The sequence below is a fragment of the Sphaerodactylus townsendi genome, linkage group LG05, assembly GCF_021028975.2.
Source record: "Sphaerodactylus townsendi isolate TG3544 linkage group LG05, MPM_Stown_v2.3, whole genome shotgun sequence".
Taxonomy (NCBI): domain Eukaryota; kingdom Metazoa; phylum Chordata; class Lepidosauria; order Squamata; family Sphaerodactylidae; genus Sphaerodactylus; species Sphaerodactylus townsendi.
The window spans coordinates 129,785,994-129,800,043 of record NC_059429.1 but is presented as its reverse complement, the minus strand read 5'-3'; the positions used below and the strand labels follow the sequence as shown (position 1 = coordinate 129,800,043).

General features: G+C 46.2%; 1 protein-coding gene across 1 annotated transcript in view; it reads right to left on the bottom strand.

Annotated features, from left to right (window-relative positions):
* COL20A1 (collagen type XX alpha 1 chain) overlaps positions 1-14,050 on the bottom strand; it is a 215,614-nt gene that overhangs the window by 9,594 nt on the left and 191,970 nt on the right. Inside the window, exons 34-35 of the mRNA XM_048497920.1 lie at positions 9,452-9,518; positions 6,527-6,715 (exon numbers count right to left, since the gene is read on the bottom strand). Coding sequence (XP_048353877.1) covers positions 6,527-6,715; positions 9,452-9,518 — 256 coding nt within the window. The remainder of the gene's footprint in view (positions 1-6,526; positions 6,716-9,451; positions 9,519-14,050) is intronic.

Below are 14,050 nucleotides of genomic sequence, written 5' to 3'. Positions count from 1 at the left end.
TGAATATATCCCCAAAACACTGATAAGGTATTTTTCAGATATACATTCTGACTTGATATGCAATGGAACCTCGGATTTCACCGATAATCCGTCCGGCGATTATCAGCGAAATCCGAAATCGTCGATTTCTGAAACTGCGCTGTTTGCACATACGCGACGTTTGCGCATACGTAGCAAATTGCGTACATCGCGTTGGTGAAATCCGAGACTCCTGGCGAAATCCAAGATGTTTTAACGGCCGGTGGCGATTTCCGAGGTACCACTGTATCTGAATGTTTAACTTCTTCTGCTGAATAGTTAGATTGGCTCTGGGGTATGTGGAATGCAGAAAATCGCATGAAGTTTATCCTGCATGTTCGTATAGTAGAAGCGCAATGTCTCAGAGCCGGAGAAGAGCTTTAGTGATTTGTAAGTGCTGTGAGCAATTCCTGGATATTTACTAATAGAGCCTGCAGGGGGCAGGGCTTACGGAAGGAAGAAGTCCTCAACAGTGTAAATACCAGAGATTCCACTCTTCAAAGCAGGCATTTTCTTTTGGATAACAGCTCTCTGCCATCTGGAGATCAGCTGAAATTCCAGGAGATCACCAGGCCATACCTGGAGGTTGGTAACCTTGTGCAGAATGGCAGAGGATTTAGAAGAAGAAGAAGAAGAAGGAGGAGGAGGAGGAGGAGGAGGAGGAGGAGGAGGATTTATATCCCCCTTTCTCTCCTGCAGGAGACTCAAAGGGGCTTACAATCTCCTTGCCCTTCCCTCCTCACAACAAACACCCTGTGAGGTGGGTGGGGCTGAGAGAGCTCCGAAAAGCTGTGACTAGCCCAAGGTCACCCAGCTGGCATGTGTGGGAGTGGACAAGCTAATCTGAATTCCCCAGATAAGCCTCCACAGCACAGGCGGCAGAGCTGGGAATCAAACCCGGTTCCTCCAGATTAGATACACGAGCTCTTAACCTCCTACGCCACTGCTTGAAGAGAAGACCTTGGCTTTATACTCCCCTTCTCTCAACTGTAAGGAGTCTCAAAGTGACTTAAAGACTCCTTCTCTTCCCCTCTCCGCAACAGACACCTTGTGAGGCAGGTGGGGCTGAGAGAGTTCTGAGACAACTGGGACTGGCCCAAGATCACCCAAACAGGCTTCATGTGAAGGAGCAGAGAAAACAAACTTGGTTTTCCAGATTTGAGTCTGCCACTTAGGTTGAGGAGGGAGGAATCAAACCTGTTTCTCCAGATTAGAGTCCGCCACTCATGGGGAGGAGCAGGGAAGCAAATCCAGCTCACCAGATAAGACTCCACCATTCATGCGTAGGAGAGAGGAATCAAACCTGGTTCTTCAGATAAGAGTCTACCGCTTCTACCCACTACACCAGGGGTCTGCAACCTGCGGCTCTCCAGATGTTCATGAACTACAATTCCCATCATCCCCTGCCAGCATTGGCCAATTGTGAGGTAAACTTTTTAAAGTTTACCTTACAATTGGCCATGCTGGCAGGGGCTGATGGGAATTGTAGTTCATGAACCAATTGGCCATGCTGGCAGGGGCTGATGGGAATTGTAGTTCACAAACCAATTGGGCATGCTGGCAGGGGCTGATGGGAATTGTAGTTCATGAACCAATTGGCCATGCTGGCAGGGGCTGATGGGAATTGTAGTTCATGAACATCTGGAGAGCCGCAGGTCGCAGACCCCTGCACTACACAGCTCTCTTGGTATCACAGAATCAAGCCATTGCCTTATTCCAGTTCGTTATCTTCAAAACACACTTGAAATCCTTTCCATCAGTGCCCGCACCAAGCCAATTTGCCTTCAAGCAAATCACCAGTGCTCCCATCACTGCTGCCTGCCATTTAGTCGAGAAGCGCCAAACCAACGTTTCTTTCCAGCTCACTGAAGCTTTAGCAGGCCTCGTAGCGGGACCTCCTCTTTGCCAGGGAGCAGATGACCTCCCACATCGGCTACGGTTTCCTCCGACAAGTTGTCAATCCCAGTTCGCCTCCCTTCTCCTCTTTGCAAGACCACAAAAGGACAGCAAGAGGACCTCGTTACTTGCCCATCCGTGAAGCGCGGCTGGAGACGCGTCCCGCCAGGACATCAGTCTAATTAGTCGTACCTGCGAGCAACTTCAGGAGCGACTAAATGTAAGAATGGTGGCGGAGGGGGGAACCCACCCACGTCCGTCTGACGGTGTTAGGCTGGCTTCTCCAAAGCCTGCCAATTAAACCGCCAACTCTGACTCTTGGCTATAATTGGAAGTGAAATCATCGCTGAAGGAGGGAGCCGAGACGTCCCTCGCTGCACCAAACCGGCTCTCTTCCGCAGTCATCATAATAATGCGGCGCACGCCATTCCGAAATGGCGTCGAAAGGCGAGGGCGCCCTCTGAACAGATGGAGGCTTAATCCTTGTGTTAAAGCCAGAGGAGCTGCCAGAATGACTCGGCACTTGCAATAAAACAAAAGTGTCCTGGTTAACGCCACCTGCTCGCAATCCGGGACAGCTTTTAGCTCCGGGCCAAGACGGCAGGGCGATAAGCTGGCCTCCTTTCCAAAGCCCAGCAAAGAAGCAACTTCAAAAACAAAACCAGCTTGCATGTGGTTGCTTGCAGAGTCTTGTGATAAGCGTCTCCCTGTTAGGGACTGGAGCACCTTCCTTATGAGGAGAGGCTGCAGCGTTTGGGACTCTTTAGTTTGGAGAGGAGACGTCTGAGGGGGGATATGATTGAAGTCTATAAAATTATGCATGGGGTAGAAAATGTTGACAGAGAGACATTTTTCTCTCTTTCTCACAATACTAGAACCAGGGGGCATCCATTGAAAATGCTGGGGGGAAGAATTAGGACAAATAAAAGGAAACACTTCTTCACGCAACGTGTGATTGGTGTTTGGAATATGCTGCCACAGGAGGTGGTGATGGCCACTAACCTGGATAGCTTTAAAAGGGGCTTGGACAGATTTATGGAGGAGAAGTCGATCTATGGCTTCCAATCTTGATCCTCCTTGATCTGAGATTGCAAATGCCTTAGCAGACCAGGTGCTCAGGAGCAACAGCAGCAGAAGAAGACCATTGCTTTCACCTCCTGCACGTGAGCTCCCAAAGGCACCTGGTGGGCCACTGCAAGTAGCAGAGAGCTGGACTAGATGGACTCTGGTCTGATCCAGCTGGCTTGTTCTTATGTTCTTATGTTCTTATCATCCTTTTCGACTCTAAGGCGGCAAATGGTATTTGAACAGGCTCCATGCTATCATAACCTCTGAAGACATCCCAGGGTTCATGATGTCCCCCAAGCGCAGAAGATATCTAGACGCCTGTTTCCTTTGCAATCCCCAAGACCTCTAAGGAAGGTTTTAATTATTTCTGATCAACACGGTTTGTTTGTTCTTTTCGGCGCTGCCTTGAATGCAGGGTCAGACTGAACGTATCATGTACAGGGAAATTTTTCTATTTTGACAATTCCTAATCCACTACACTGTCTCCGATTCAAGGAAATCAGATCCAAGTATGTGAATCTTACTCCTTTACATTTACCCCATCTCCCCGATTTAATTAGATTACACTACTTGTTGGACAATCCTGATCCTTCTCTCTGTATGATAGTGGCAGACTTTCTCCTGGAAATTACCAAACGCCAGTAGATTTCCTTCGACCTAACATTTATTTCCTGTATTGTAGATGCTTTTTAATCTGTTTTTATTATTGTTGTACTGTTGTCTATGCCAATAAAGGCTTGCTATCGCTATCGCAGTAGTGACAATTTTAAAAAAATTCCTAATCCAATCCCCTGAAGTTGTTAATAAAATTCTATAATTTATTGGTTAAACTTTTTAAAAAAGCTTTTTGCATCGTTATCTGAGGTAAAACTGAGGCTCATTCCGCACATGCAGAATAATGCACTTTCAAACTGCTTTCAATGCTCTTTGAAGCTGTGCGGAATGGCAAAATCCACTTGCAAACAGTTGTGAAAGTGGTTTGAAAACGCATTATTTTACGTGTGCGGAAGGGGCCTGAGAGAGAGAGAGAGAGAGAGAGAGAGAGAGAGAGAGAGAGAGAGAAAGAGAGAGAAGGAAGCAAGAATCACCTCAATTCCCTGAGAAGATTCAGTTTAACCTTTATTTTGAAGTGAGACGAGGTGGGAATCTTCCTGGCCTTCACATCAGCCAACATCTGGCAACCGGCAGGAGTCAGGAAGGTGGAGTCATGGGGGCAATATAGGCACCACAGCGTTTTGCCACTTCCAAAAGGCAGCAGAGTTTGTCTGTGGGGCATCTGCTACCCTGGTGGTCAACTTGACAGCCCTCCTTGCATTTAGCCGCTATGAGACAAGCTAGCTGATTTTTTAAGGAAAAACATTCTCCAGATTAGAGTTTTATCTACCTCTGATATAATGGATGTGAACCGACTTCAATGAACGTATTATTTTTTTCCTAGCACGCTTGTCTTGTGCACTTACCGGCTGTGCCTTCCACCCACGCTCCCTTTTGTGGTGCAGCCTTGCTATAGAAACTAACAAATGTCCCCCAAAACATTTCAAACCAAAACATTTCAAACCATGATTGCTGTCCACAGTCTACAGAGTTAAAACAGGGGTTCTAGGTGAAGTCGGCAGTCGTCTGAGGTTCTTCCAGTCTTTCTCTGTTATCCCCCTGATTTTTCCTGAGTCCACCAGGGAAGGATGGCGTACAAGTATAATCAGTCAGCCAGCCAGCCAGCCAGCCAGCCAGCCAGCCAGCCAGCCAGCCAGCCAGTCAGATGGCGTACAAGTATAATCAGTCAGTCAGTCAGTCAGTCAGTCAGTCAGCCAGCCAGCCAGCCAGCCAGCCAGCCAGCCAGCCAGCCAGCCAGCCAGCCAGCCAGCCAGCCAGCCAGCCAGCCAGCCAGCCAGCCAGCCAGCCAGCCAGCCAGCCAGTCAGATGGCGTACAAGTATAATCAGTCAGTCAGTCAGTCAGTCAGTCAGTCAGTCAGTCAGTCAGTCAGTCAGTCAGTCAGTCAGTCAGTCAGTCAGTCAGTCAGTCAGTCAGTCAGATGGCGTACAAGTATAATCAGTCAGTCAGTCAGATGGCGTACAAGTATAATCAGTCAGTCAGTCAGTCAGTCAGTCAGTCAGTCAGTCAGTCAGTCAGTCAGTCAGTCAGTCAGTCAGTCAGTCAGTCAGTCAGATGGCGTACAAGTATAATCAGTCAGTCAGTCAGTCAGTCAGTCAGTCAGTCAGTCAGATGGCGTACAAGTATAATCAGTCAGTCAGTCAGTCAGTCAGTCAGTCAGTCAGTCAGATGGCGTACAAGTATAATCAGTCAGTCAGTCAGTCAGTCAGTCAGTCAGTCAGTCAGTCAGTCAGTCAGTCAGCCAGTCAGTCAGTCAGATGGCGTACAAGTATAATCAGTCAGTCAGTCAGTCAGTCAGTCAGTCAGTCAGTCAGTCAATCAATCAATCTGCTATGGGTTATCCCTTTAATTCTTCAAGGGCAAGTCTGTGTTGAATACATTGCTGTGTTGTATGTGTTGCATACAGTGTTGAATGTGGACTGTATGCTTCTGTTGTGGTTGATTCTCCCTGTCCTGTTCCTCTACCACGGTTGCCTTGAAAAGTACACAATCTATGGCACCATTGAGAATTAGCACAATTTCTCAACAGTGTGATTTCTCAGGAAGAAATTTCAGAGGTTGGGAGAGAGGTTGGAGTTTTCTAGCTCGACTTAGGGCAGGACATCCCCCTGGGGGTTGGGGTCAGTGGGATTACCTAAGGGCCTTTTGGGGCTGGGGGTGGCAGATAGGCCCTTGTTGGTCACTATTTATAATAAATCAGGTTATGACACCTGCTGGCCAATGGCATTTCAAGTTCTGAAATCCAGTGGAAACTTTGAAAAAAAAATCCAGACTTTGAAAGGCTGGTATCTTTGGATCAAGTTTACCAATTTAAATTAAGCTAAAAAGTTTAATTTTAACTCAATTAAAAGTTTAAATTAAACTAAACAGTTTTTAGTTTAATGCATCTAACTATTGCTCTTTTAGATTTTATTGTTATTGTCTTCCTTAGGAAAAAAGTTTGAGTCCGGGAGGCAACTTTTAGACTAATAACATTTTATTCTTGGTATAAGCTTTTGTATACATTCACACCAACGCTTATACCAAGAATAAAACTTGGCTGGTCTTAAAGATGCCCATGGACTCAAATGTTTTTTTTTCCTGCTGTCTCAATTTCATCCACCTGAAATAATCTTCCTTAGCAAATCATGGAAACCACTTCCCCTCCCATTCCCCCCACCCCATGGGGAGGTGGGCCACGACCAGATGCCAGGCTCCCTCCCCCTCCCCCTATTGGATCCCCACCCATGCCATGGAAACTCACTCGGTGATCTTGGGCCAGTAGCACCCTCAGAGCCTAGCCTACCTCACAGGGTTGTTGTAAGAATAAAACAGAGGACAGGAGAATAATGTCAACTGCTTTGAGTCCTCACTGGGAAAACAGGTTGGGTCGAGACGAAGTGACTACGTGAATAAACAATACTGCAATGCAAGAGACCCTTCTTTTGGTACCTCGTTCTCCCGGATATCCATCTCTGCCTGGCTGGCCCGGCATCCCCACTTCCCCCCTTTCTCCTTTCATGCCAGGGGGTCCAGGAAGACCTGGGGGTCCGGGCTCTCCTGCCTTCAATTTGTCCTCCCACATGGGAGCAGGTTTCCTTGTGTGTTCATGGATGAATGAATCGAACTTCAAAACATGTGCTGGAAAGAGGGAGAGAGGAGAAAGAGAAAGGATAAGGGGGGGGCTTTTGGGAACCTGCCTGATTCCTGCAAGGCAACCTGAATCCTCTATTTGCCTGGATAAGCACCCAAATGGTTAATTTAGTCACAATAGAATGACTGAAGCCATTTCCAGCTCTTTGGGGCTGAGTATTAACCAGCCCAGGGCCAGAGACAAATGTGAATTCCGAAGGGCAAATTGCAGGTTTTCTTTCTTTCTTTCTTTCTTTCTTTCTTTCTTTCTTTCTTTCTTTCTTTCTTTCTTTCTTTCTTTCTTTCTTTCTTTCTTTCTTTCTTTCTTTCTTTCTTTCTCTCTCTCTCTCTCTCTCTCTCCCTCCCCCCCCCTTCTTTTCCTTCTTCCTCCCTCCCTGCCTCTCCTCCTTCTTTTCCCTCCCTCCCTCCCTCTCTCTTCTCTCTTTCCCTCTCTCTCTTTCCCCTTTTCCCCTTCCTTCTTCCCTCTCTTCCTTCTTCCCTCCCTCCCTCCCTCTCTTCCTTCTTCCCTCCCTTCTTCCCTCCCTCCCTTCCTTCTTCCCTCCCTCCCTTCTTGTTGGAATAAGCGACTTCTGCATGCCTGGACACTGGGGGCTGCTGTGTATCTCACTCTGTGATGTTGCCTCTCTTGTTTGCCCTCCTTGTCTGGGCCAGGAAACCGCCCACTAACTTCCTTTCTTCCCCATGCTAGCTTCACTTCTGCTCTAGCCTTTGACCCGAGCGCATGGTCAATGGCAGCCTGCTCAGTGGGGCCTTTGCCACTGCAGCATCCTCTCACCTCCACACACGTGATGGCGCGTTAGTTGTGCCCACTTGTCATAGGGAAAGTAATCTCTTTAGTCTAGGGTTCTTTCTATCTACCTTTTCTTGGAACAAAGTTGTGAACTGAAGATGATTGAATAAATGTAAGTTTTACCTTTTACATTTATGTCTCTGGAGAAGTTTCTAAAAACTGCATTCACACACACACTACTGGGCATATCCATGACTCTAAACGAAATCTAACACTTCTTCCCTCCCTTCTTCCCTCCCTTCTTCCCTCTCTTCTTCCCTCCCTCCCTCCCTCCCTTCTTCCCTCCCTTTTTCCCTCCCTCCCTCTCTCCCTTCCTTCTTCCCTCCCTCCCTCCCTCCCTCCCTTCCTTCTTCCCTCCCTCCCTTCTTCCCTCTCTTCTTCCCTCCCTCCCTCCCTTCTTCCCTCCCTCTCTCCCTTTTCCCTCCCTTCTTCCCTCCCTCCCTCCCTTCCTTCTTCCCTCCCTCCCTTCCTTCTTCCCTCCCTCCCTTCTTCCCTCCCTTCTTCCCTCTCTTCTTCCCTCCCTCCCTCCCTTCTTCCCTCCCTCTCTCCCTTTTCCCTCCCTTTTTCCCTCCCTCTCTTCCTTCCTTCTTCCCTCCCTCCCTCCCTCCCTCCCTTCTTCCCTCCCTCTCTCCCTTTTTCCCTCCCTTCTTCCCTCCCTCTCTTCCTTCCTTCTTCCCTCCCTCCCTCCCTCCCTCCCTCCCTCCCCACTTTTTACCATAGTCTAAGGGCAGGATACAATATAAACCATACAAAATCCAGCAGTGGTAAAATCACAACAAAACCCATCTTAAAAACCCTAAAACAATCTAAAATCTGTCTAAGCCTTTTCCGGCCGGATTCAACTGGTTGTTGTGGGTTTTCTGGGTTGTGTGGCCTAGTAGATCTTGTTTCTAACATTCCACCTGCATTCTGTAGGCTAATTTATTCCTTTTAAAAATTTATACTTCGCTTTTCTCCCACTCAGCAGGACTCAAAGCAGACGACATAAAAGTTTTAAAATTTTGTTCTACAGCATGCAGCATAAGGCAAAAATAAAATAGCTTGTTTGTAATAATTGTATCATTTTCATTTATATTTCATATGTATCAATATTTTATGGACTATATGTTTTGTAAGATTGATTTGTCACATGTACTGTTTTTGTTTTTGGTGGCTGATCTTGGATCCTAACAAAATTTATTTGACTTAAAAGAAGAAGAAGAAGAGGAGGAGGAGGAGGAGGAGGAGGAGGAGTTTGGATTTATATCCCACCTTTCTCTCCTGTAAGGAGACTCAAGGTGGCTTACAAGCTTCTTTCCCTTCCCCTCCCCACACAACAAACACCCTGTGAGGTAGGTGCAGCTGAGAGAGCGCCAAAGAACTGTGACTAGCCCAAGGTCACCCAGCAGGAATGTAGGAGTGTGGAAACACATCTGGTTCACCAGATAAGCCTCTGCCACTCAGGTGGAGGAGTGGGGAATAAAACCGGTTCGCCAGTTTAGAATCCACCTATTTTTAACCACGACACCACCCTGGCTCTCTGAAAAATCAACACTGTGGAAATTTAAAGCCATGAAAGGGGTGATATAAATACAAACTCCTCTCTTCTTCTTTCTTCTTCTTCTTTCTTCTCCTTCTTCTCCTTCTCCTTCTCCTCCTTCCCCTCCTCCTTCTCCTCCTTCTCCTCCTCCTCCTTCTCCTCCTTCTTCTCCTTCTCCTTCTCCTCCTCCTCCTTCTCCTCCTCCTCAACCATTTTCTCTAGAGAACCAATCTCTGTTGGTTAGAGATCAGTTGCAACACCAGAGCATCTCCAGCCCCCACCTGGAGGCTGGCAACCCTAACTTCGGTGGATTTGGGTAAGGTTCACACTTAAATGAAGTGCAGGTGTTCCCGCAATGACCTCTTCTCTGGGAGGCCAGTGGGCTGTTTGAATTGACCAAGAAGACTGTTCTTACACTGTATCAGACGCTCGCAGGCCTGGTTGACCAGGTGATAGATGGTGGCCATGGATTGTGGTTCACCCTAATGGGGAAAAGGACACACAAAAAATATTACAGGTGGAAAACAAGGCAGATGGAGCACAACAGCACACTCGGAGAGAGAAGCTGACTCTGCCCAAGATAGCCCATCAGGTAGCACATCAGGAAAAAGTATGGACCAGAAACCTCCTCTTTAATATGCTGTCTACACTCAGACCACTTCCGCACATGGAGAAAAATTCTCTTTCAATCCACTTTCACAATTATTCCTGGTGGGTTTTCCGGGCTGTGCGGCCGTGGTCTGGTGGATCTTGTTCCTAACGTTTCGCCTGTATCTGTGGCCGGCATCTTCAGATGCAGATGCAGATGCAGGCGAAATGTTAGGAACAAGATCCATCAGACCACGGCCACACAGCCCGGAAAACCCACCAGAACTAGTTGAATCCGGCCGTGAAAGCCTTCGACAATACACTTTCACAATTGTTTGGAAGTGGATTTTGCTATTCTGCACAGGTGTGAAGTGCGTTGAAAGTGGATCGAAGCACTCCCGACATATTATCATCCAGCCTCTCTTTAAAAACCTCCAAAGAAGGAGACTCCACCACTCTCCAAGGGAGTGCATTCCACTGTCGAACAGCCCTGACGGTCAGGAAGTTCTTCCTAATGTTTAAGTGGAATCTCTTTTCCTGCACCTTGAATCCATTATTCCATGTCCTAGTCTCTGAGGCAGCAGAAAACAAGCTCGCTCCCTCTTCGACAAGACATCCCATACAAGACCAAGACAATAAATTTAAAAAATTCCAATGAAGAAACTGGGAATATGGGGGTTGGTTGCGAAAAACCTCTTTGTCAGTATCACAGAAGAAAGGAATGTTTTCCAAGGCAAGGTTTTAAAACACTGCTGCGGCTGACCTTCTCGTCCTTCAAGACGCTTCTAATAAAAACATAATAATGGTATAAAGCTATCTAGAGGACTGAGTGATGACATTTCCAATATACTGTGGACACCTATGCCACTCCCAGCCTCTTGCCGGCTTCCGATTCCTGTGGCACCTTCTTTGCTGTGTGAAAGAAACTGAACTGTATTTGGAAATTTTGCATCCAAGCTTTGAGAAAGCCGAGAAACAAGCTATGAACTCTCGATTCACACCATGAAAACATTCAGTTCTCTGAAATCAGGACTGGGTCTTGTGAGGGGGTGGAGGGACAAATGCACAAACACACATACACACACAAGCAAACACACACATCTTGGTCAGTCACGTCATAGCTGCGCATTGTTGCCTTGGCTACTGGCAGACTAGTTACGTCTCTGGTCTTGGCAACTTCTCCCTGTGGCCACTTGGCAACTTCTCCCTGTTTATACTAGAACCAGGGGGCATTCATTGAAAATGCTGGGGAGAAGAATTAGGACTAATCAAAGGATTAGTCTTGTTCCTTCACGCAACGTGTGATTGGTGTTTGGAATATGCTGCCACAGGAGGGGGTGATGGCCACTAACCTGGATAGCTTTAAAAGGGGCTTGGACAGATTTATGGAGAAGTCGATTTATGGCTATCAATCTTGATTCTCTTTGATCTGAGACTGCAAATGCCTTAACACACCAGGTGCTCGGGAGCAACAGCCGCAGAAGGCCATTGCTTTCACATCCTGCATGTGAGCTCCCAAAGGCACCTGGTGGGCCACTGCGAGTAGCAGAGAGCTGGACTAGATGGACTCTGGTCTGATCCAGCAGGCTTGTTTTTATGTTCTTATGTTCTTAAATCTCCTCCTTGCTTTTTTGGAGACCCCAATCAAATAGCATCTCTCTTCCCCAAAGCAAAAGGCAGATGCCCAGCTAAAAATGATCTCCCTTGCAGGAGCGAATGCTTCCATTGCAGGAATAATTGCTTCCATTGCAGGATGACATGTACGGCTTAGGAATCCTTCCCCATGCCTCAAGATTCAAAAACATTTTGTGGTAGTGTTGCCAGGATAGTGGCAGGAGGGTTGGGGGTGGGAACTTGGTGAGAAGGCGGTTGTAACAAGCACGAAGTGACCCTGGTAGCTCTCAGGATTGCCAGAAACTCTGGTTTTGCCATAGAGTTCCTGGAAACTCTATGGTAAAGCCACGGATTTTCCAATGATTCGACTACAGTCGCTTCTAGGTTTTCCCCAGAACTGACACCACTATGTTCACACTACCAGTGAATTTTTCCTCCACTACTAACTGGACCAGAGATGAACAATGAGAGATGGGGGTGGAGAATTCCCCGTCCTGACTGGTAGCTTGAAAGCTCAATCAGCAATATGGATTATTCAAAAGACTAATTTTCAAACATTTCGTTTGGCCCCAAATTGCTGGAAGATTTTGATATTAATAAACAAATGCTCCAGGCAGCAGTAAATCGATACACAATTGCCACAAAGTATGGGGAGGCCATCCGCCAGAAAAATTCTGATGTTTTAAAAATTAATCTGAACAAATATTACTATTTAATGAATTCATTTCTCACTATATAATGAAGGCTGCTTCCGCCACAAAGAAGATACCCTGTACCCTGGCTTCTAACACCGCACTAAGCTTGAATGCAAAATTTAATAGAGGGCAAAAAAGTGTGAGAAAGTGGAAATATGTTACAATCCTGGGATATAATATAAATAGCCATAAACTTTATTACAATGTTTTTTATGGTAATACAGAGGAACCTCGGTTTTAACTGCCTTTGGTTTTATTGCCTTCGGTTTTCATCGGTTTCGGTTTTCATCTATTTTTTTCAGTGAAAAATTTGACTCGGTTTTCATCGATTTGCCTCGGTTTTCATCGATTTGCAGTCAGGTGCAGGGGTTTGTGGAGAAAAATCACCCGGACAAAGCTGTTGCAGGCCGTGTCTGCAACTTGTTGAATGACTATGTCTTGCCCTGTTTCAGACAAATCTTAAAGAGGCGTCAGAAACAGACCTCTTTGGACAGCTTTCCGGTGCGACATTGGTCCACTGGCTCCGAAGCTGGTCCTAGTGTTATTGTTTGTTACAGTTTTCAGCATTAAACACTATGTTTATTCACCCAAAAATTGTGTTTTTGGAATGTTTTTGGAGTGCCTCGAATGGATTAATTGGGTTTACATTGATTCCTGTGGAAAAGTTTGCCTCGGTTTTCATCGGTTTCGGTTTTCATCAATTCTTTTCGGACAGATTACCAACAAAAACCGAGGTTCCACTGTACACACTAAACCACAACCGGGAGAGTCATAAGTCAATGGCTGATTACCCACAGCAGGCTGTTCCCTGCCCTGGTGTGAAAAGTCACGCCAGAAGTGGTCTTGCTTTCCCCGTAGAGAGCGAAAAGCACACACAGGGTAAGAGGAAGCATGTCGGGATCAGAAATCTTGCCCTGATGGACCTCTTCTCTAGGAGTGCCTCAAAGAGGAAGTGCACCTGACAATATGTTTTGCCCTGACCTGCCTTCTTTCTTGGTGCACCACAAAGAGGAAACGCGTCGGGACAAGATTTCTTGCCCTGACATGCTTCCAGCCCCACCGCACACCCAAGTCCCAGTGAGTAACTGGCCAATGAATACCATGCGGCCTGCTTCAAGAATTCTGAGTGCAGGCTACCCAGTGGTGGGATCCAAACATTTTAGTAACAGGTTCCCATGGTGGTGGGATTCAAACAGTGGCGTAGCGCCAATGGGGTTGGGCGGGGCACTACGGGGGCGTGGCCGGGCATTCCGGGGGCGGGGCATTAATAATTTCTCTGTTACTGTAAAAAAACTCTTACTGTAAAAAAAAGTTACTAATTTCCAGCTGGTATCTTTCTGTCCATAATTTAAACTCATTATAGCAAGTCCTATCGTCGACTGCCAACAGAAACAACTACTTCTCCTCTAATTGACTGCCTGTAAACTACTTAATACTTTCAAATACTTAATTTTGTTTCTAGAAATCAAAAGAAGGATACTTTCCTTAAACCAGGAACTTTACCATATTTCTAAGACATGTTTTTAAAACAGCCCAACAGGGAGAATTATCCCGTTTTCTACCTTCGCTAACCAGCCACATAGGAAACAACAGGACTTTATGATTTTTGGACCTAATGGAATTTCTAACGGAAAAGCGGACCCAATTAGTAACTCCCTCTCGGCACACACAAATAATTAGTAACCCACTCTCAGGAACTGGTGAGAACCTGCTGGATCCCACCTCTCAGGCTACCCCTCCTGCATGCTGGGGGGAAATCTAGTACAGCCAATCCACTTTTACACCCAAAAGGCTAATGCACTTGTCTCAAGACCAGGATAATTTTCAAATCTTTATAATGCAATTTAAGTAGAAAAATGCTTCCCTAATCTTTCTCCAAAATAAATCATTCAAACTTACAAAAAAAACCCTACTATGTTTACAATGCAAATAAATCTTTTTAGTTGTTTAAACAAAAATTCATAACAACTTGCACATTTGCTGATCATCAATCATTCACCATGTTGTGGCTTGGGCAGTCTTTTTTTGATTATTTAAACAATAAAACTCAACAACGCATTATTTTGGCTTGGGCATGTTGTTAAATTTTATTGTTTAAATAATCAAAATGATTTATT